The following is a 13,721-nucleotide window of genomic DNA, read 5'->3' as shown; positions in this document are numbered from 1 at the left end:
TCCAGACTGCTATTGTGGTTAACCATCTGTTAAAAATGCTTGACAGAGTTTTATCCACCAGCGTATGAACAGCGTTGGAGAGCAAAAAATGCTCAGTGAAAACTGTGTAAAATATCATTATCAGTATAGAAGTAAAAAATTGGCCTAGAGCACCAAACAGGTCAAGGCTGCCGCTGGCTATCAGCGATCACACAGATATTCAGTGTTGGACAGGCACGTTCTGCGCCCACTTTAGCCTCCAGTAACTGAGTCTGAGCACGGCCTACCTGTTACTTCTTGCCAAGGGGAAAATCTCATTTTGGTATTCGTGAAAGATCAATATATCTGATTATCACAAGAAATTTCATTGTAAATTTAAAGGAAGTGTGTATCGATGAACCCAGAAGGATAAGCGGTTTAGATGATGTGTATGTGTGTGTGTGTGTGTGTGTGTGTATCGATGAGTCACGCTTATGGACGCATCTAACAGGGTCCTTCCATTGATGATTCAAAGGCATTTCTAGGTATTCGTTCTATTGTTCTGGCAGCATCGGTAACACAACTATAAGTGCTGTAATGATTCAATGGTACAAATTAAACTAATTACAATTTTATTAAATAAAGCAAACTTGTTGATACAAATATGTGAGATATGTAAACAAATACATGTGACATTCTCCTCAGACTTGAGCCCCACAGTGCATTGGTGGCTCAGGCAGCATTCAGAAGCTAACTATGGACACAGAAAAAACACAGCACGAGATCTACAAATCAGTCAGGAATGACCTATTATGGTTTTAATTAACTTTATCAGACTTCGACAGTCCAGTGTTCTATATGTGAATACTCATAAACGCATAAAAGGTCGGGAGTGTAGTCAGCAACTTAGCTAAAAGCAGTGCTGTATAACTGATTTAGTTTTTGCTTGAGAAATATAAGAGGGTATTTTTTAATTCATTACATTATAGCAATACCTTTAATTCACTATAATAATGCAAATATAATTATTTTATTATAATATTAAAGTAAAATAATTGAATCACTGAATTGAATTGCTGCTTAGTGTATCAAATCATTCTCAATTCACCAAAAAATTGCTTTGAATCAAATCTAAAACCAATGAATCATGAATAGTTCAACATTGGCCTCAAAACTCATTGTTATATGTTTAATAGGTGTATTGTTTGATGTGTTTCTTAACAGCTGGCCATATCAGCCTGCCAACTTTAAAAAGTTACTACAGAAACATGCAGAAATAAATATAAGTTTGTTTCTTTTAACAGACATATATATATGATAATGAAGCGCAAAAGGGAAAAAAATAATGAGTATACTTTAATAAGGCACCTATGGTCTATGTGCTATTGCCACAGGCCAGTGCTGTGAGGCATCACACTCTTACCACAACACACACACACGGATGAGGATATTTCTGTTTCCGTTGGCATGGAAACTGAAAGCCATCATTTTCCTCACTTAAAATCTTTCAGCACCCCCCCCACCCCCCATTAAAAAAAAGATTCTATTTTAATGTATCAACTGGCCTGCTTACGGTTTTTGTCAGTTGTTCAGGAGAAGTGAGTGAGTGGGATGAAAGGTAGACAGGGGGAATGTGAATGAGCGAACTGTTGAGTCAGTGTTAAGCATGAGAGTGGTGCAAACCAGATTGCTCGTCTGTTACTGTCTCATACAGAAAAATGCAGGGGATGACCGGACAATCGGCTACGGTACAGATAGTCATTGTTTGAATGTGTAATCATAAAAGCTGTGTCACAATAGAAAATGTGATTCGTGTGGATAGCAGTAGTGCTTGCGTATGATTGTCTGCTTTGTGTGGTGTGCAGTGTACATATCCCTTACAACGAAGAACCATAGTAACACAATAGGAAACTAACTAAACTAGCACTAATATAATAATATATAAAACTTGAAGAGTTACATTCCAAAATGCTGCATATCCATTTGTAACGATTTTAAATACAGTGGTTCAATTCACACCTGGCAACAATGTGCGTCCTGGATGATATGATCATAAGTGGACAGCCCAGTGAACGGGGTGCAAAGTGTCTCAGAGATGCAATGTGATCCGATATCTCGAACCACTGGTACGAATGGAAATGGTTAGGCTCACTTATGTCCACATTTGTAGTGTTTACTGGAAATACACTACAAAGTGTCCACATTTCCTGTTAATAATATTGTTTGTTTTTGTGTTTTAATTTTGACATTTAAAGCATTTTTATCTTGAGTATGTTAACTTGCTGTACTGTTTACCTAGTTTTATGTATGAAATATTCTACTTTTATACGGTTCTAGTATTGTAGCCTAAATCCACCTGGACTAGCATTACGGAAAAATGTAACATTTATTTCTGTAGGGTTACAAAAGAAGTACAAAATGGACATTTTAGCACAGCAGTCTAGTGTCGCCTCAATGTTCTGCTCCTCTGGAGTGCAAATATGTCAACAAATGTTGGTTTCAAAAATCAGTCATATCTAAACATCTGTCTGATGCTGTTCATTTGTTCAGGCAAATATCTGCCAATACCAACATCACTGTGCATCCCTAAAAATAACATAATGGTGCAGTAATAATAACAAAGACAGTGGTTCCCAAACCGGTCCTCACCATCTGGAGGGTCATGAGGACTGGTTTGAGAACCACTGGTCTAAGAGTAATAAATAGTTCTCATGCAGTGCCCCATAGTATATGTCCCAATTTAAGAATCCTGTAGGAATCCTATAGAAATTCCCCTAGTTCTTTTCCATAAGGAAAGGGAAAGGGGTCCAAAAGGAAAGGGTATTGTGGAATTATAAATGTGATCTGTGATTCTGGGCTCAGGACTGTGTATTTGTGTGTGTGTCTGTGTGCATGTGCATGCACACGCCTGTGCACGCTCTTCCTCTCAGTGTTCTAATCAGGGCATAATGAGAGATAAACGAGGTTGCACCCCCACACTGGAGACTGAGAGAGCTGTCCTGATAGTCTGGAGAGAGAGAGAGAGAAAGAAAAAAAGAGAGAGACAATAAAATACTTCTGAAATGAGGGGGCTGCAGGGGCGAGCATGAGGAGTGGTAAATGCTAAACAGAAATGCATTCAGAGCTGAAAAAGAATGTGATGTCCCACAAGTGGATCCAGCAGCACTTGTAACAGTCTATATGAGGCTAGTGACACAACAAGAAATGCATATTTGATGATTTTATGAATGATCTGCACCTCATCTTCTCTATTTCTCTGCTCTACTGCCTGAGCCAAACTAGCCAAAGACTGCTGAGCTACTCTCTCCAGCTACTCCTCTTGCTCTGCTTCCTCCTTCTCTACCTTCTCCTTATCTCTCTATCTCTCTGTCTACCTAGCAAGATGCTAATCCACATGCACGCCAACGATTCTCTAAGTTTGGCTTCAAGACGGCTGCGACTGTTTTACAACAAAACATAACTTTGTCCATCATTATAGATAAAAGTACTAGAGAGCAGTTCACAATTTAACGCAAATAAACATAAAATGTAACATGGACTTTTTATGTAGTTAAACAGATTCAAGTAGAATGTGCTTTGTGTCATCTGCTTATATTCCCATAGCATCACCATATGTGAATTTTCACAGCAAGTGCAGAGATTCATAATGAAGACTCAGAGTTGTGGTATATGAACTGTTATATTTGCTAGATATATGTCGGAATAGAACACCATTTACATGGTGTAATATAATACCATTTGGAAGCACTGAAACACTTCACAGTGAAAAACAGCCAAGCTAAAGCACAACCTACACATGGCGAGGTTAGTTTCTACGCTGTGTTACAATTAATCCTCCTAGGAGAAACAATGAGAGAAGTCTATGTGTCACCACCTGCTTTACTTTATGGTCAAAAAATATATTTGCCATGTTTAACACAGTCTCTTAAACCTTTAACAGCGGCACAAAAATGTGGCCATTTCTGCTGTTTTATCTTTTGTATCTTTAGTTTATCTATCTTTTCTATTAATAATGAGATTTAGAATATTGAATATTTAGAATATTTAGAATATGGTTGATGTGTTTATTTAATATGTAAAGAATGTGATCTAACAAAGCCAAAAAATTCTGATATTTTTATTCAGTGTTTGTCAAAAACTACCATTTTGAATGAGAAAACTCTAATAGCAATATAAGTTACACATCAGTCACATTTTATCATTACTCTCATTAAACAAATCAACAATGAGCTCTTACTGGTATGAATGAGCTTGCATGTTCATTTAGAAACAACAACGCTTATAACAAGAAAGGAAGCCTTGTGCATCTTTTATATAGTGATAGGAAAGATAGTAGCACACAGAAAGCTCCGGCTGTACAGGCGGAAATGGATAAAATGATTTTACTGTTGCCAAAGGGGACATGTATGCAGCGTAAAACCTCAGATTTAAATGATCAGCCTTCTTTTGTACTGGGCCTCATACCACGCTCATACGGTTAACACAATGCTGATCAATGGCCATAAGCTTTAGTTGAATTAGCCTGATAGCTCCAGTGCAAAGCTAAAGAAGCAAATGTTGGACACCTAACATGTCCTGGCTGAACTACATTTGGGGTAACAGAAAAATTGTGGAAATTAGATTTTTTGTGAACACTGAGAACAGGCTGTCTTTCTTTTCTTTTCTTCTCTCTCTCTCACTTCCTCTCCAACCCTCTGCGCCCCTTTAACTTAAAACCACGCAGATGCCCTCTCGCCACCCCTGCCCCCTTCCTCCCCCGCCCTACTCATCCTCCTTTGGTCCCCCTGTGCTCTGCCACCGTACCCACCCCCTCTCTCTCATAGTGAAACTTGGCACACCCAGGGAGCAGCTGCATCAGAGGGGGCCTCCTCTACCCTCCCCACTGTGCGTGCCACGCAGCACTGGAGCTTTAGCCTAAACCACAGCACCCCCGCAAGCCCTCTCACCCGGAGCAGGGGGAGGGGGGAGAAGTTAAAGGAAGTGGAAGTCTTAAAGGGGTGATGGGGTATTGGTGGTGGCAGTTGGGAGGAGGGAGCGTGGCCAGGAGTTGCTGAATAAGACAGTTTTGTGTTTTTGTGTTGTGTGGAGATGTGAAGATAAAGAGAAGCTCTTTTAAATGGCTGTTTTTTCTTGCCACTTGTTGCCAAAAAAAAAAAACCTCAGCAACTTTTTTGGTAACTTTCTAGGAGAAGGTATATTCTTAACTTTCAATATATGTTAATGTAACAAGATTTTATTCTAAGTAATTCTATTTCTCTTGGTCCAAAATTTTAATCAGTTCTAGTTGTAAACATGCCTACCCGCCTTCTACAGTGGTGCCACAATAGTCTAGAGAGATTTTCTGGTTTAAGCACAAGTAAAGTACCCTTCAGATGATGTATCTTGAGGGTGGAAGGAACTAAGGAACTTTTAAAAATTACAGACACTTTGTGGCAGATACACAATGACAGGCTGTTTGTTTTTTTTTGTTTTTTTTACTGACAGGAAGCTGAATATTACGTCTGTGTTTATTACGCTTTACATGATTGGATTTCTTCATCACCATGGGGAGGATTCCCAATGTTTGTATGAAGTATTTGTGTAATGCATGCTGATAGAACTTTAACGGATGAAAAACACAAAAAGGATATAAAACTGTGAATACTGTCAAACTGATGAGTCTGAGGGATACAATGCTGTGCTACAGAATATTACAGAACATGACATAACCTATTAAATGATAGTTTTAAGTCTCTAAGGATCAATTTCCCATACAGAAATTGATCCTAGTCTGGACTAAACTACAATGCTAATAGTGATTTATCTTTGAAATCTTTATCTTTGATCTTTGATCTTTGAAAACCAGTATGATAAGTTCTTTCTAAGTTCTCTCAATGATACTTGGCAGCAATATTGTATTTATATGTGGCCTGGCTAAAACAGCTTAACCACTTATATGGCCAGGGCCTGCCAGCAGACCCAAAGTTTTATCACACACTTCTATAACCTAAGAATAGCTTAACCAGTTTATACTAAAGTCCCTGTAGTTACTGAATAATAAGCCTTAGTGTGTAATAAGCCTGGGATTTTAAGGGGTTAATGAATTAAACTGAATCGAGAAGAGAGAATGAGAGATCTAAAATGTTATCTGACACTCCGCCTAACCCTAGTGAGTGTATGGGTCGTTCTCTGACTGGCTGACAGCAGAAACAGGAAACACATGCGCATACACACGCACTCTCACTCACATCTGCACTGATAGCGAAACGCAAGTAAAAACTCATTTCTCAAATACAAATGCAGAATGAATTAAAATCTATCAAAAGTAAATACAGGGTCCTACATTATGCAGAGAAACACTTTTCAAAGCACAGAATTTGCATGGCGAGCACTGAGCCGACACTTCATAACAAAAACCTTCCTTGTCTCTTAGTACTGTAACTTCATCTAGTTCCCTGTAGCTTTCCAATTATTCGGTTCTGTTTGCTATTCTCTCTTTGTTTGTAGTTTAATGTGCTCACACAGAGCTGGTCGGAGGGGGGATCTCCTACAGCTCCAGTTATTAATGAGATAATAAAAATGATGTGAACAAAGTCTCTCTCGGCGTGGACAGCTTTACTTCCTCTAGAAGTGTCTACATTCAGCCACTGTCTGTCACGCTAACTGGTGGGAAAGATGTAGGCCCCTGCATGAGGCCGTAATAGAGGAAGTTACCTCTGGGTCGCTGCCAGTGCAAGTCTGTGGGCTTTTTTGAGGAACATTTCATTTGGACTAACCCTTCACTGCTGTGTTATAAGATAAAAGAGGAAGTAGTGAATCACGAGCTTTTGGATTCATGCTTTAGTTGGGACAGTGCTGGAGGAGGGTTTAGTTTGAAGTCACATACATTATAAATATTCACGCAGCATCATACACTTTAAAAAAAAAAATGCCAGAAAGTGTTCTTTGGAGCAATACCATAGAAGAACCACCTTTGCTTTCATAAAGAACCTTCCAATTGATGGTTCTTTAAAGAATGTCATATTTCCATGGTATATTATATACTTATAAAAATAAAGGTGCCAAAAAGGATTCTTTGGAGTAATGCCATAGATGAGCCACTTCTGCTTTCTTTTCAACTGATGGCTCTTAAAGTAACACGCCAGGGGTTTTCCTCCCTATTCTGCTTCATCTGTAGGGTATGGTTGATTACCACGAACAATAATTTTGATATATTTGTATGTACTTTGTAAAACAATAGAAAACCCGTTGACCCAATAAATACTTAGGATAGGATTTTAGTGTCATTTCCTTTTTAAGGAAATCACACCATATCATAAAATACTCAAATTTCCTCTCTGGAAATTTGAGTTTGAGGTAGTAGGTAGATATTGTTAAAGCTTCAAAATATATCTTTCGCCCCCCCAGTCCACACAATCCATATCTGGAAATTAAGCCAGTCTAGACAAAAACAGCTTTTCTAATTCTAAGAGTGAAAAGGGTGGAAATGGTCATATAAAAATGAATTATGGGTGATTTTGGCACATAAACCTGAAACCTGTACAAATATGGACCACAGTGAAAAAATGAAATACAACAGTAATGTAGGATATGGGGTTAAAGGTTCTTTAGAAATCCAAAGGTGGTTCTTTTATTGATGGGGCATTTACCCTATTAGTGCCCTTTGTATTAGTATTAGTTTTGTTCTATTTACTAGTTTTCTTGCCTGCTACTCATTTGACAAACTCACTCGTCTGTGTGATTGACAACGGCTTTTCATGGCTGAGATGTAGCTTATGCATCATCCACTGACAGGACGGTGTATTAGAGCGCGTCATGCAGCGGCTCCGCACAGGGATGGAATGATTGATGAAGTGTTAAACAAATTGGGGCATTAAAGAGGTCTCAGTGGTGCTACAATAATGCTGCTGAATGGCAGTAGTGTACACACAGCAATCGGATCAGCAGATTCTGAGCAGTGAGCAGACAGACCACTGTGTGTGTACTGTATGGATTTATGTGGTATGATGGGTGTTAAAGCCTACAGGTGGGAGGCAGACTCACCAGTTGCCGAGAGCAGGCCAGAAAAGTGCACAAACAGTGGATAGCGCTCATTTGCAAAATATAGAGTGATGCACAAAACATATGGTACTTCTAACAATCCTTTACCCTTCTTATCCAGCATTTTCCCTTCTGATTCCCTACTGGAGGTGGTTAGGATCAGTGGTTTGTGGTTTGGGAATGATCTGTGGTTTAGCGGAACCGCTGTCACAATCGCTCAGTGTGGCCAAAAGCTTCATCCGCCAGGCAGCTCAAGTCCCCCCATCTGTGCGCAGGGTTAACAGTTGTAGGAGATGTTACTATGTTAAGAGTTACGCCTCATTTCTCTTTAATAGTCGCTTATAAATGAAAATCACGTCTGGAGCCGCCTCTCTCAGGAGCTGTCAGACGGTTGCATAGCAATTATCTGCTAACAAGGATTTATCTACGCTAATGTAGTTTTGCGTATTTTCCAAAAGAGAAAGAGGAATGGCGACAGATTCAAGCACAAAAGGGCATTTAGGCTTTTTTTCAAACACGCTTTGAACAGTTTATAACAAAACTGTCTCGCTATTTAGCATTTAACCCTCTCAGTGAAACCATTTTAGCGTTTTCCCTCTCACTGAATAGTCATTCAACACTAGTTCTCTCTTTATTGTTCCTAATCTGTGTGTTTATTTCTCTGGCAGGGCGTGTCGGGGGAGTTTGTCCCACCTGCTCTGCAGGATGAGGTCTGTTAGCAGGTCCCCCTCAGGGCACTAGGCTGCACAAAATGGTGGCTGTTCCTCTCACTCTGGACTGCAGAAGCAGTTTGGCATTGTGCATTATAGTAGAGGAGTGGAGCAGTGGATCACTCTCAGTGTCAGAGGAGATAGATGGCTAATTGTCTTTATTCAGATTTGCAATATGTAATAATGTAGCATATTAGGGTTAGTTGTCCAAACTACACTGATCAGCCATAACATTAAGAATCCTTGTTTCTACACTCATTGTCCATTTTAACAGCTCCACTTACCATAGAGGTGCATTTTGTAGTTCTACAATTACAGATTGTAGTCCATCTGTTGCTCTGCATGCTTTGTTAGCCCCCTTTTACCCTGTTCTTCAATGGCCAGGACTCCCACAGGCCCACCACAGAGCAGGTATTATTCGGGTGGTGGATCATTCTCAGCACTGCAGCGACGCTGTTGTGGTGGTGGTGTTTTAGTGTGTGTTGCGCCGGTACGAGTGGATCAGACACAGCGGTGCTGCTGGAGTCTTTAAACACCTAAGTGACTGCTGGAATGAGAATAGTCCAGCAACCAAAAATATTCGGCCAACAGCATCCTGTGGGCAGCACTGATGAAGGACTAAAGGATGACCAACACAAACTGTGCAGCAACAGATGAGCTATTGTCTCTGACTTTACATCTACAAGTTGGTAGTTGTGTCTAATACAGTGGACAGGGAGTGGACAGAATGTTTAAAAACTCCAGCAGCACTGCTGTGTCTGATCCACTTGTACAAGCACAACACACACTAACACACCACCACATCAGTGTTACTGCAATGCTGAGAATGATCCACCACCCAAATAATAACTGCTCTGTGGTGGTCCTGTGGGGGTCCTGACCATTGAAGAAGAGGGTAAAGGGGAGGGAGTAACAAAGTCACTCAAACATGTGGATCTTAAAAAGATTTTTGGTCATGTTTGAGTCACATTTTACTACTGGTGCTGATATTGATTCAGTATATCGGATCAGTGCATCACAACCATTGTTGTTATTGTTATTAGGATTATTGACATTATTAGAGGTAATATGATTGTTGCTATTAATGTTGATATTGTTTGGCATATTATTATTATTATTATTATTATACAAATTATTACATGAGAGAAACCACTCCACTCCATGTTTTTGGGTCATGAGTGACAAAGAGCAAGAAGCTATTTAAACTTATTGAAATTCACAACAACCATTCAGTTCATTCCCCATCACTAAACGGGATCGCTAGTATTTCTCTGTTTTACTAAGGCTAACTTCTCTCTCAGTCCTGGGATGGGTGAGAGTAGCCCCGCCCCGCCCCGCGCGCCCTCTTCAGCAGAGCAGGTAGGTTACCAGGGCAACGAGGCCCCGCCGTCCGCTCCGCCCTCCGCGCGCAGGACAATGCAAGCGGCGACTCGCGCTTCACAAACCCGAGCGCACGGTCCCGGTCTCAACACGGACACTCAGACTGGGCGTAAAAACGCACACTTCATGACCGACAGACCGCTGAGCGCGTGAAGGAGGTCAGAGAGGTCAGTGTATTAGTGGAGCAGCTTGTTGAATGACGGATGTGGGTGCGCTGTGTGACGTGCCCACCGGAGAAGGGGAGTGCACGCGACACTCAAACGCTGTAGCCCTGTATATACAAATAACACTTTCAAAGGTATATTTCTGTTTTTTTTTTATTAATGTTGACGTTTACTTATTATATTCACCTCCAGTGCGTGCACTCCTGCCCGTATAACCCCCTCCCCAAAACAACTGGCAACGGGAACCCTCACACGCGCGCGCCCCCGACCACACAAATGGGGGAATATATGCGATATTGGCTATGTATGAGAAAAAATGTTCAATGCCATTCAACATTATTTGCAACTGCGCGTGCCGTCCTGTTGGCAGGACGACGCGCGTGCCCCCTCGGGCGCGAGAGCGTTACTATACGCGGCCCGGGACTGGCACGAGGCTCCGCGCGTTGCTATGGCAGCTCGGTCTCGGAGCGCGAGGCGAGGGACGTGGCGCCCCGTTCCTCAGACCTGACTGACAGACTGACAGACTGACTGACTGACTTACAGACTGAGAGTTTTCAGTACAAGCACACAGACACGCACAGAGGAAAAAGAGCGCACTTTTACCGTGGACTTGACAGGCACGTAGAGCACGGGCTTCCCCGGCGCCGTCCCTTTCTTGTTGTGCTCGCCCAACACGCTGCTGCTGCTGCCGCTGCTGCTGCCGACCTGGAAGCCCTTGGACTTCACCCAGAACTTGAATTTGGCGTTGATGTGGCTGTTGTCCACGTACACGCCGCCGTCCGCCTCGTCGCTCTGCAGTAGCGTCTGCATGATCTTGTTATATTTCCTGCGCGTGACCGTCTTCGTCTTGCCCGAGTCTCCGTACGTGCGGAGACACCACTCCTGAAATTCGCTGAACATCTCCGCCTCCAGCACGACGGGACTTCGGCTCCGTTTGCTCGGGTCCGCGCACGCTTTCTTCGCTGCCATGAGCTGCTGCTGTTGTTGCTGCTTTTTTTCTTCTTCTTCTTCTTTCCTTGTTCTTGTTCTGTCCCTCTGCGCGAGCCGCGTCCCTGTCCTCAGAAACAATAATAACAATAAAAACAATCGCAAACACAGCCCAACTCTGAACCCTCAGCCTGCCGCTGAGATGACAGCACACTCTCCCCCCTCCTCTCCCCGTCCCGCTAACAGGACGATTTCCCCGAGACCGCTCGCTCTCAGAGACCACCCTCCTCTCCGAGCAGGCTGTGTGTGTGAGAGTGAGTGAGAGAGAGAGTGCGCCTATGTGTGTGTGTGTGTGTGTGTTTGAAGGGAAGCCGCACACCTGTTAGCAGAGCCGCCTCGCCTCGCTCAGCTACTGTCCCAGACCACCCCAGCTAATGTCCCTCTCTCTCTCTCACACACACACACATAGCCTACACATGCACACTCTACACACTTGCTCCTCCGTGGATTGAGTGAGAGAAGGCCGTCCCTTCGCAAAGATTCGCTCCCACCTGGATAAAAACACTCTCCTCAGTGAGGAGGGAAAAACCCCGGGTCTTCACAGCCAAACAACAAAGAAAAAAAACAGAACATAACAGGAGTGAAGGGCGGAGGGGGCGATCATTTATTCACCCTAACGGGCTTCACCGAGCCACTTTACCGCACAGACCACCTTAAATAAACTTCCAGAAGGGTAAATGTAACGTGTAAAGAAGTGCTAGGCTAATTCTAGCTGTGGTGCTGCGGTGTTTAGCTGTTAGCCGCCGTTAGCCCACTCAGTCTGTCCACCTGTTTGAATGAAGCGCTGCGGTCGAAACAAGACTGTAAATCTTTCCTGACTAGACTACAAATGATCAAATCTTTATCCACAGGGCTAGAGAAGAGTGACAGTACAGTTAAGACAACTTGGTGAGGGAGGACGTGTTTTTATATGTGTATATTTTGAGGAAGTGGAGGGTCTGCTGCTCAGTGACGAGGAGAGCCGTGTCGCAATCTGAGTGGAGAACAGCAACCAGCTGCTGAAACTGAAGGACCGAGCTCTGGGCTGCTTTGGCTAAAACCAACTTTTGTGGTGGTAATAAAGAGGAACGTTTATGGAGACTGAGGTGGGAAGGGCTAACAAGCCCAAATCACTTACAGTTATGGAGCAGAAGATGCTATCAAGGGTTTACATTTAATAAGCTAAAAGGCAGCGTTCCACAATGGCAGCTTAATATTGACGTTAACGTTTAATACTGACGCTATTAAATTATGTAATTGCCTTTACTGTTATTAGGTACGGTCGATATGACGTCACGATACTTGAAGACATTTTCACGATACACAATATTTCACAATATTTCACTATATTTAGTATTTCAAAGTTTTAATATGTATGAAGGGACAAAATCCTATCAAAATCCAGGTGTATAAGCTAATGATATTCTTTATTCACAGTTTTCACATTCTGCACTAGTTAAATAGGACTTTTTGTGCTTTCTTTGAGATGAAACATGCAGTTACCAGGATACGCTCAGAAAAGTTTGGAGTATTTTGACTTAATGTATGATGATAATCATAATGGTACTTAATTCTAAATCAAAAAGCGCTTTCTAGAAATTAGAGCATTTTTGCATCACAGAGGTGTAAAAGAAGTGGGGAGTGGTAGCTGTCAGTGTGAACAAAAGAAATGAAAAAAAGAATTTGGGGACAAGTTTTTTATCTGATGGGAACAATATGACTTCAGAATCTACAATATAAGCCAACATGTTTTAGTCATTTTATTTGCTACGTTGTAATTTCATTTGTGACATTGTCCCAGTTTTTCTATTGGGTTTGGTGAATCATTTAGCTATTTGCTGCAATGAAAAAGACAAGTCATGTCATTTGGGTGCCTTTTGTTCTCATGATTTTGTTGATTCGGTATTCCTCACCTGTCAGTGAATGGAGTAATCAATGTCGGAGACACATTTTCAGTACTCATCGTGCTGTTGAACACACAGAAAACAATGATTTACTGTTGCCAGGCCCTTTATCTTGCCATTCTTTGCATTGCTGCAAGTGGTCTGATGCAGTATGTGTTAGGTAAGTCTAAGGGGATATTTGTGCATCTGTGTGGTCTCTGTATGACCTCCATTAAAGGCATCTGCAATTTACTTTTACACAGTAATGTGTATGTGTCTGTGATGGTATATTATCGTGCTCTTTGTGTGTTTTACTTAGACAGTAGGTTACGGTGCTGTGTGTGTGTGCGTGTGTAGTGGTATGTGAGCATGCTCTGGGTGTGTGTGTGTGCTGTGCAGTGAGACTGCTCCGGGGCTGTGTCGAGGACCATGCTGGGACTGCTGGTGATGTCGGCTGCTGTTGCTATGACAGCAGCTCTGCTCAGGCTCTAGCAGAGGGAGAGGCAGTGCAGGACAGTCCGGATGTGCCCCAGCCCAACTCCACTGCTACACCGCTATTTCCTCAATCCTCCATAGTGCTGGTATAGTTAATTGCATTATATGTGGCATATGTATATTCTGTATTGTTTCTGTCATGTCAA

General features: G+C 42.1%; 1 protein-coding gene across 1 annotated transcript in view; it reads right to left on the bottom strand.

Moving 5' to 3' along the window:
- nol4la (nucleolar protein 4-like a) overlaps nt 1–12,153 on the bottom strand; it is a 68,587-nt gene extending 56,434 nt beyond the window's left edge. Inside the window, exon 1 of the mRNA XM_036578314.1 lies at nt 10,835–12,153. Within this exon, the coding sequence (XP_036434207.1) occupies nt 10,835–11,200 (366 nt within the window). The 5' untranslated portion in view covers nt 11,201–12,153. The remainder of the gene's footprint in view (nt 1–10,834) is intronic.
- Between the last annotated feature and the right edge of the window lie 1,568 nt (nt 12,154–13,721).

This window comes from Colossoma macropomum, unplaced genomic scaffold (assembly GCF_904425465.1).
Source record: "Colossoma macropomum unplaced genomic scaffold, Colossoma_macropomum, whole genome shotgun sequence".
Classification (NCBI taxonomy): domain Eukaryota; kingdom Metazoa; phylum Chordata; class Actinopteri; order Characiformes; family Serrasalmidae; genus Colossoma; species Colossoma macropomum.
Note: the sequence above shows the minus strand (reverse complement) of the source record. Positions and strands in the feature narration are given on the sequence as shown.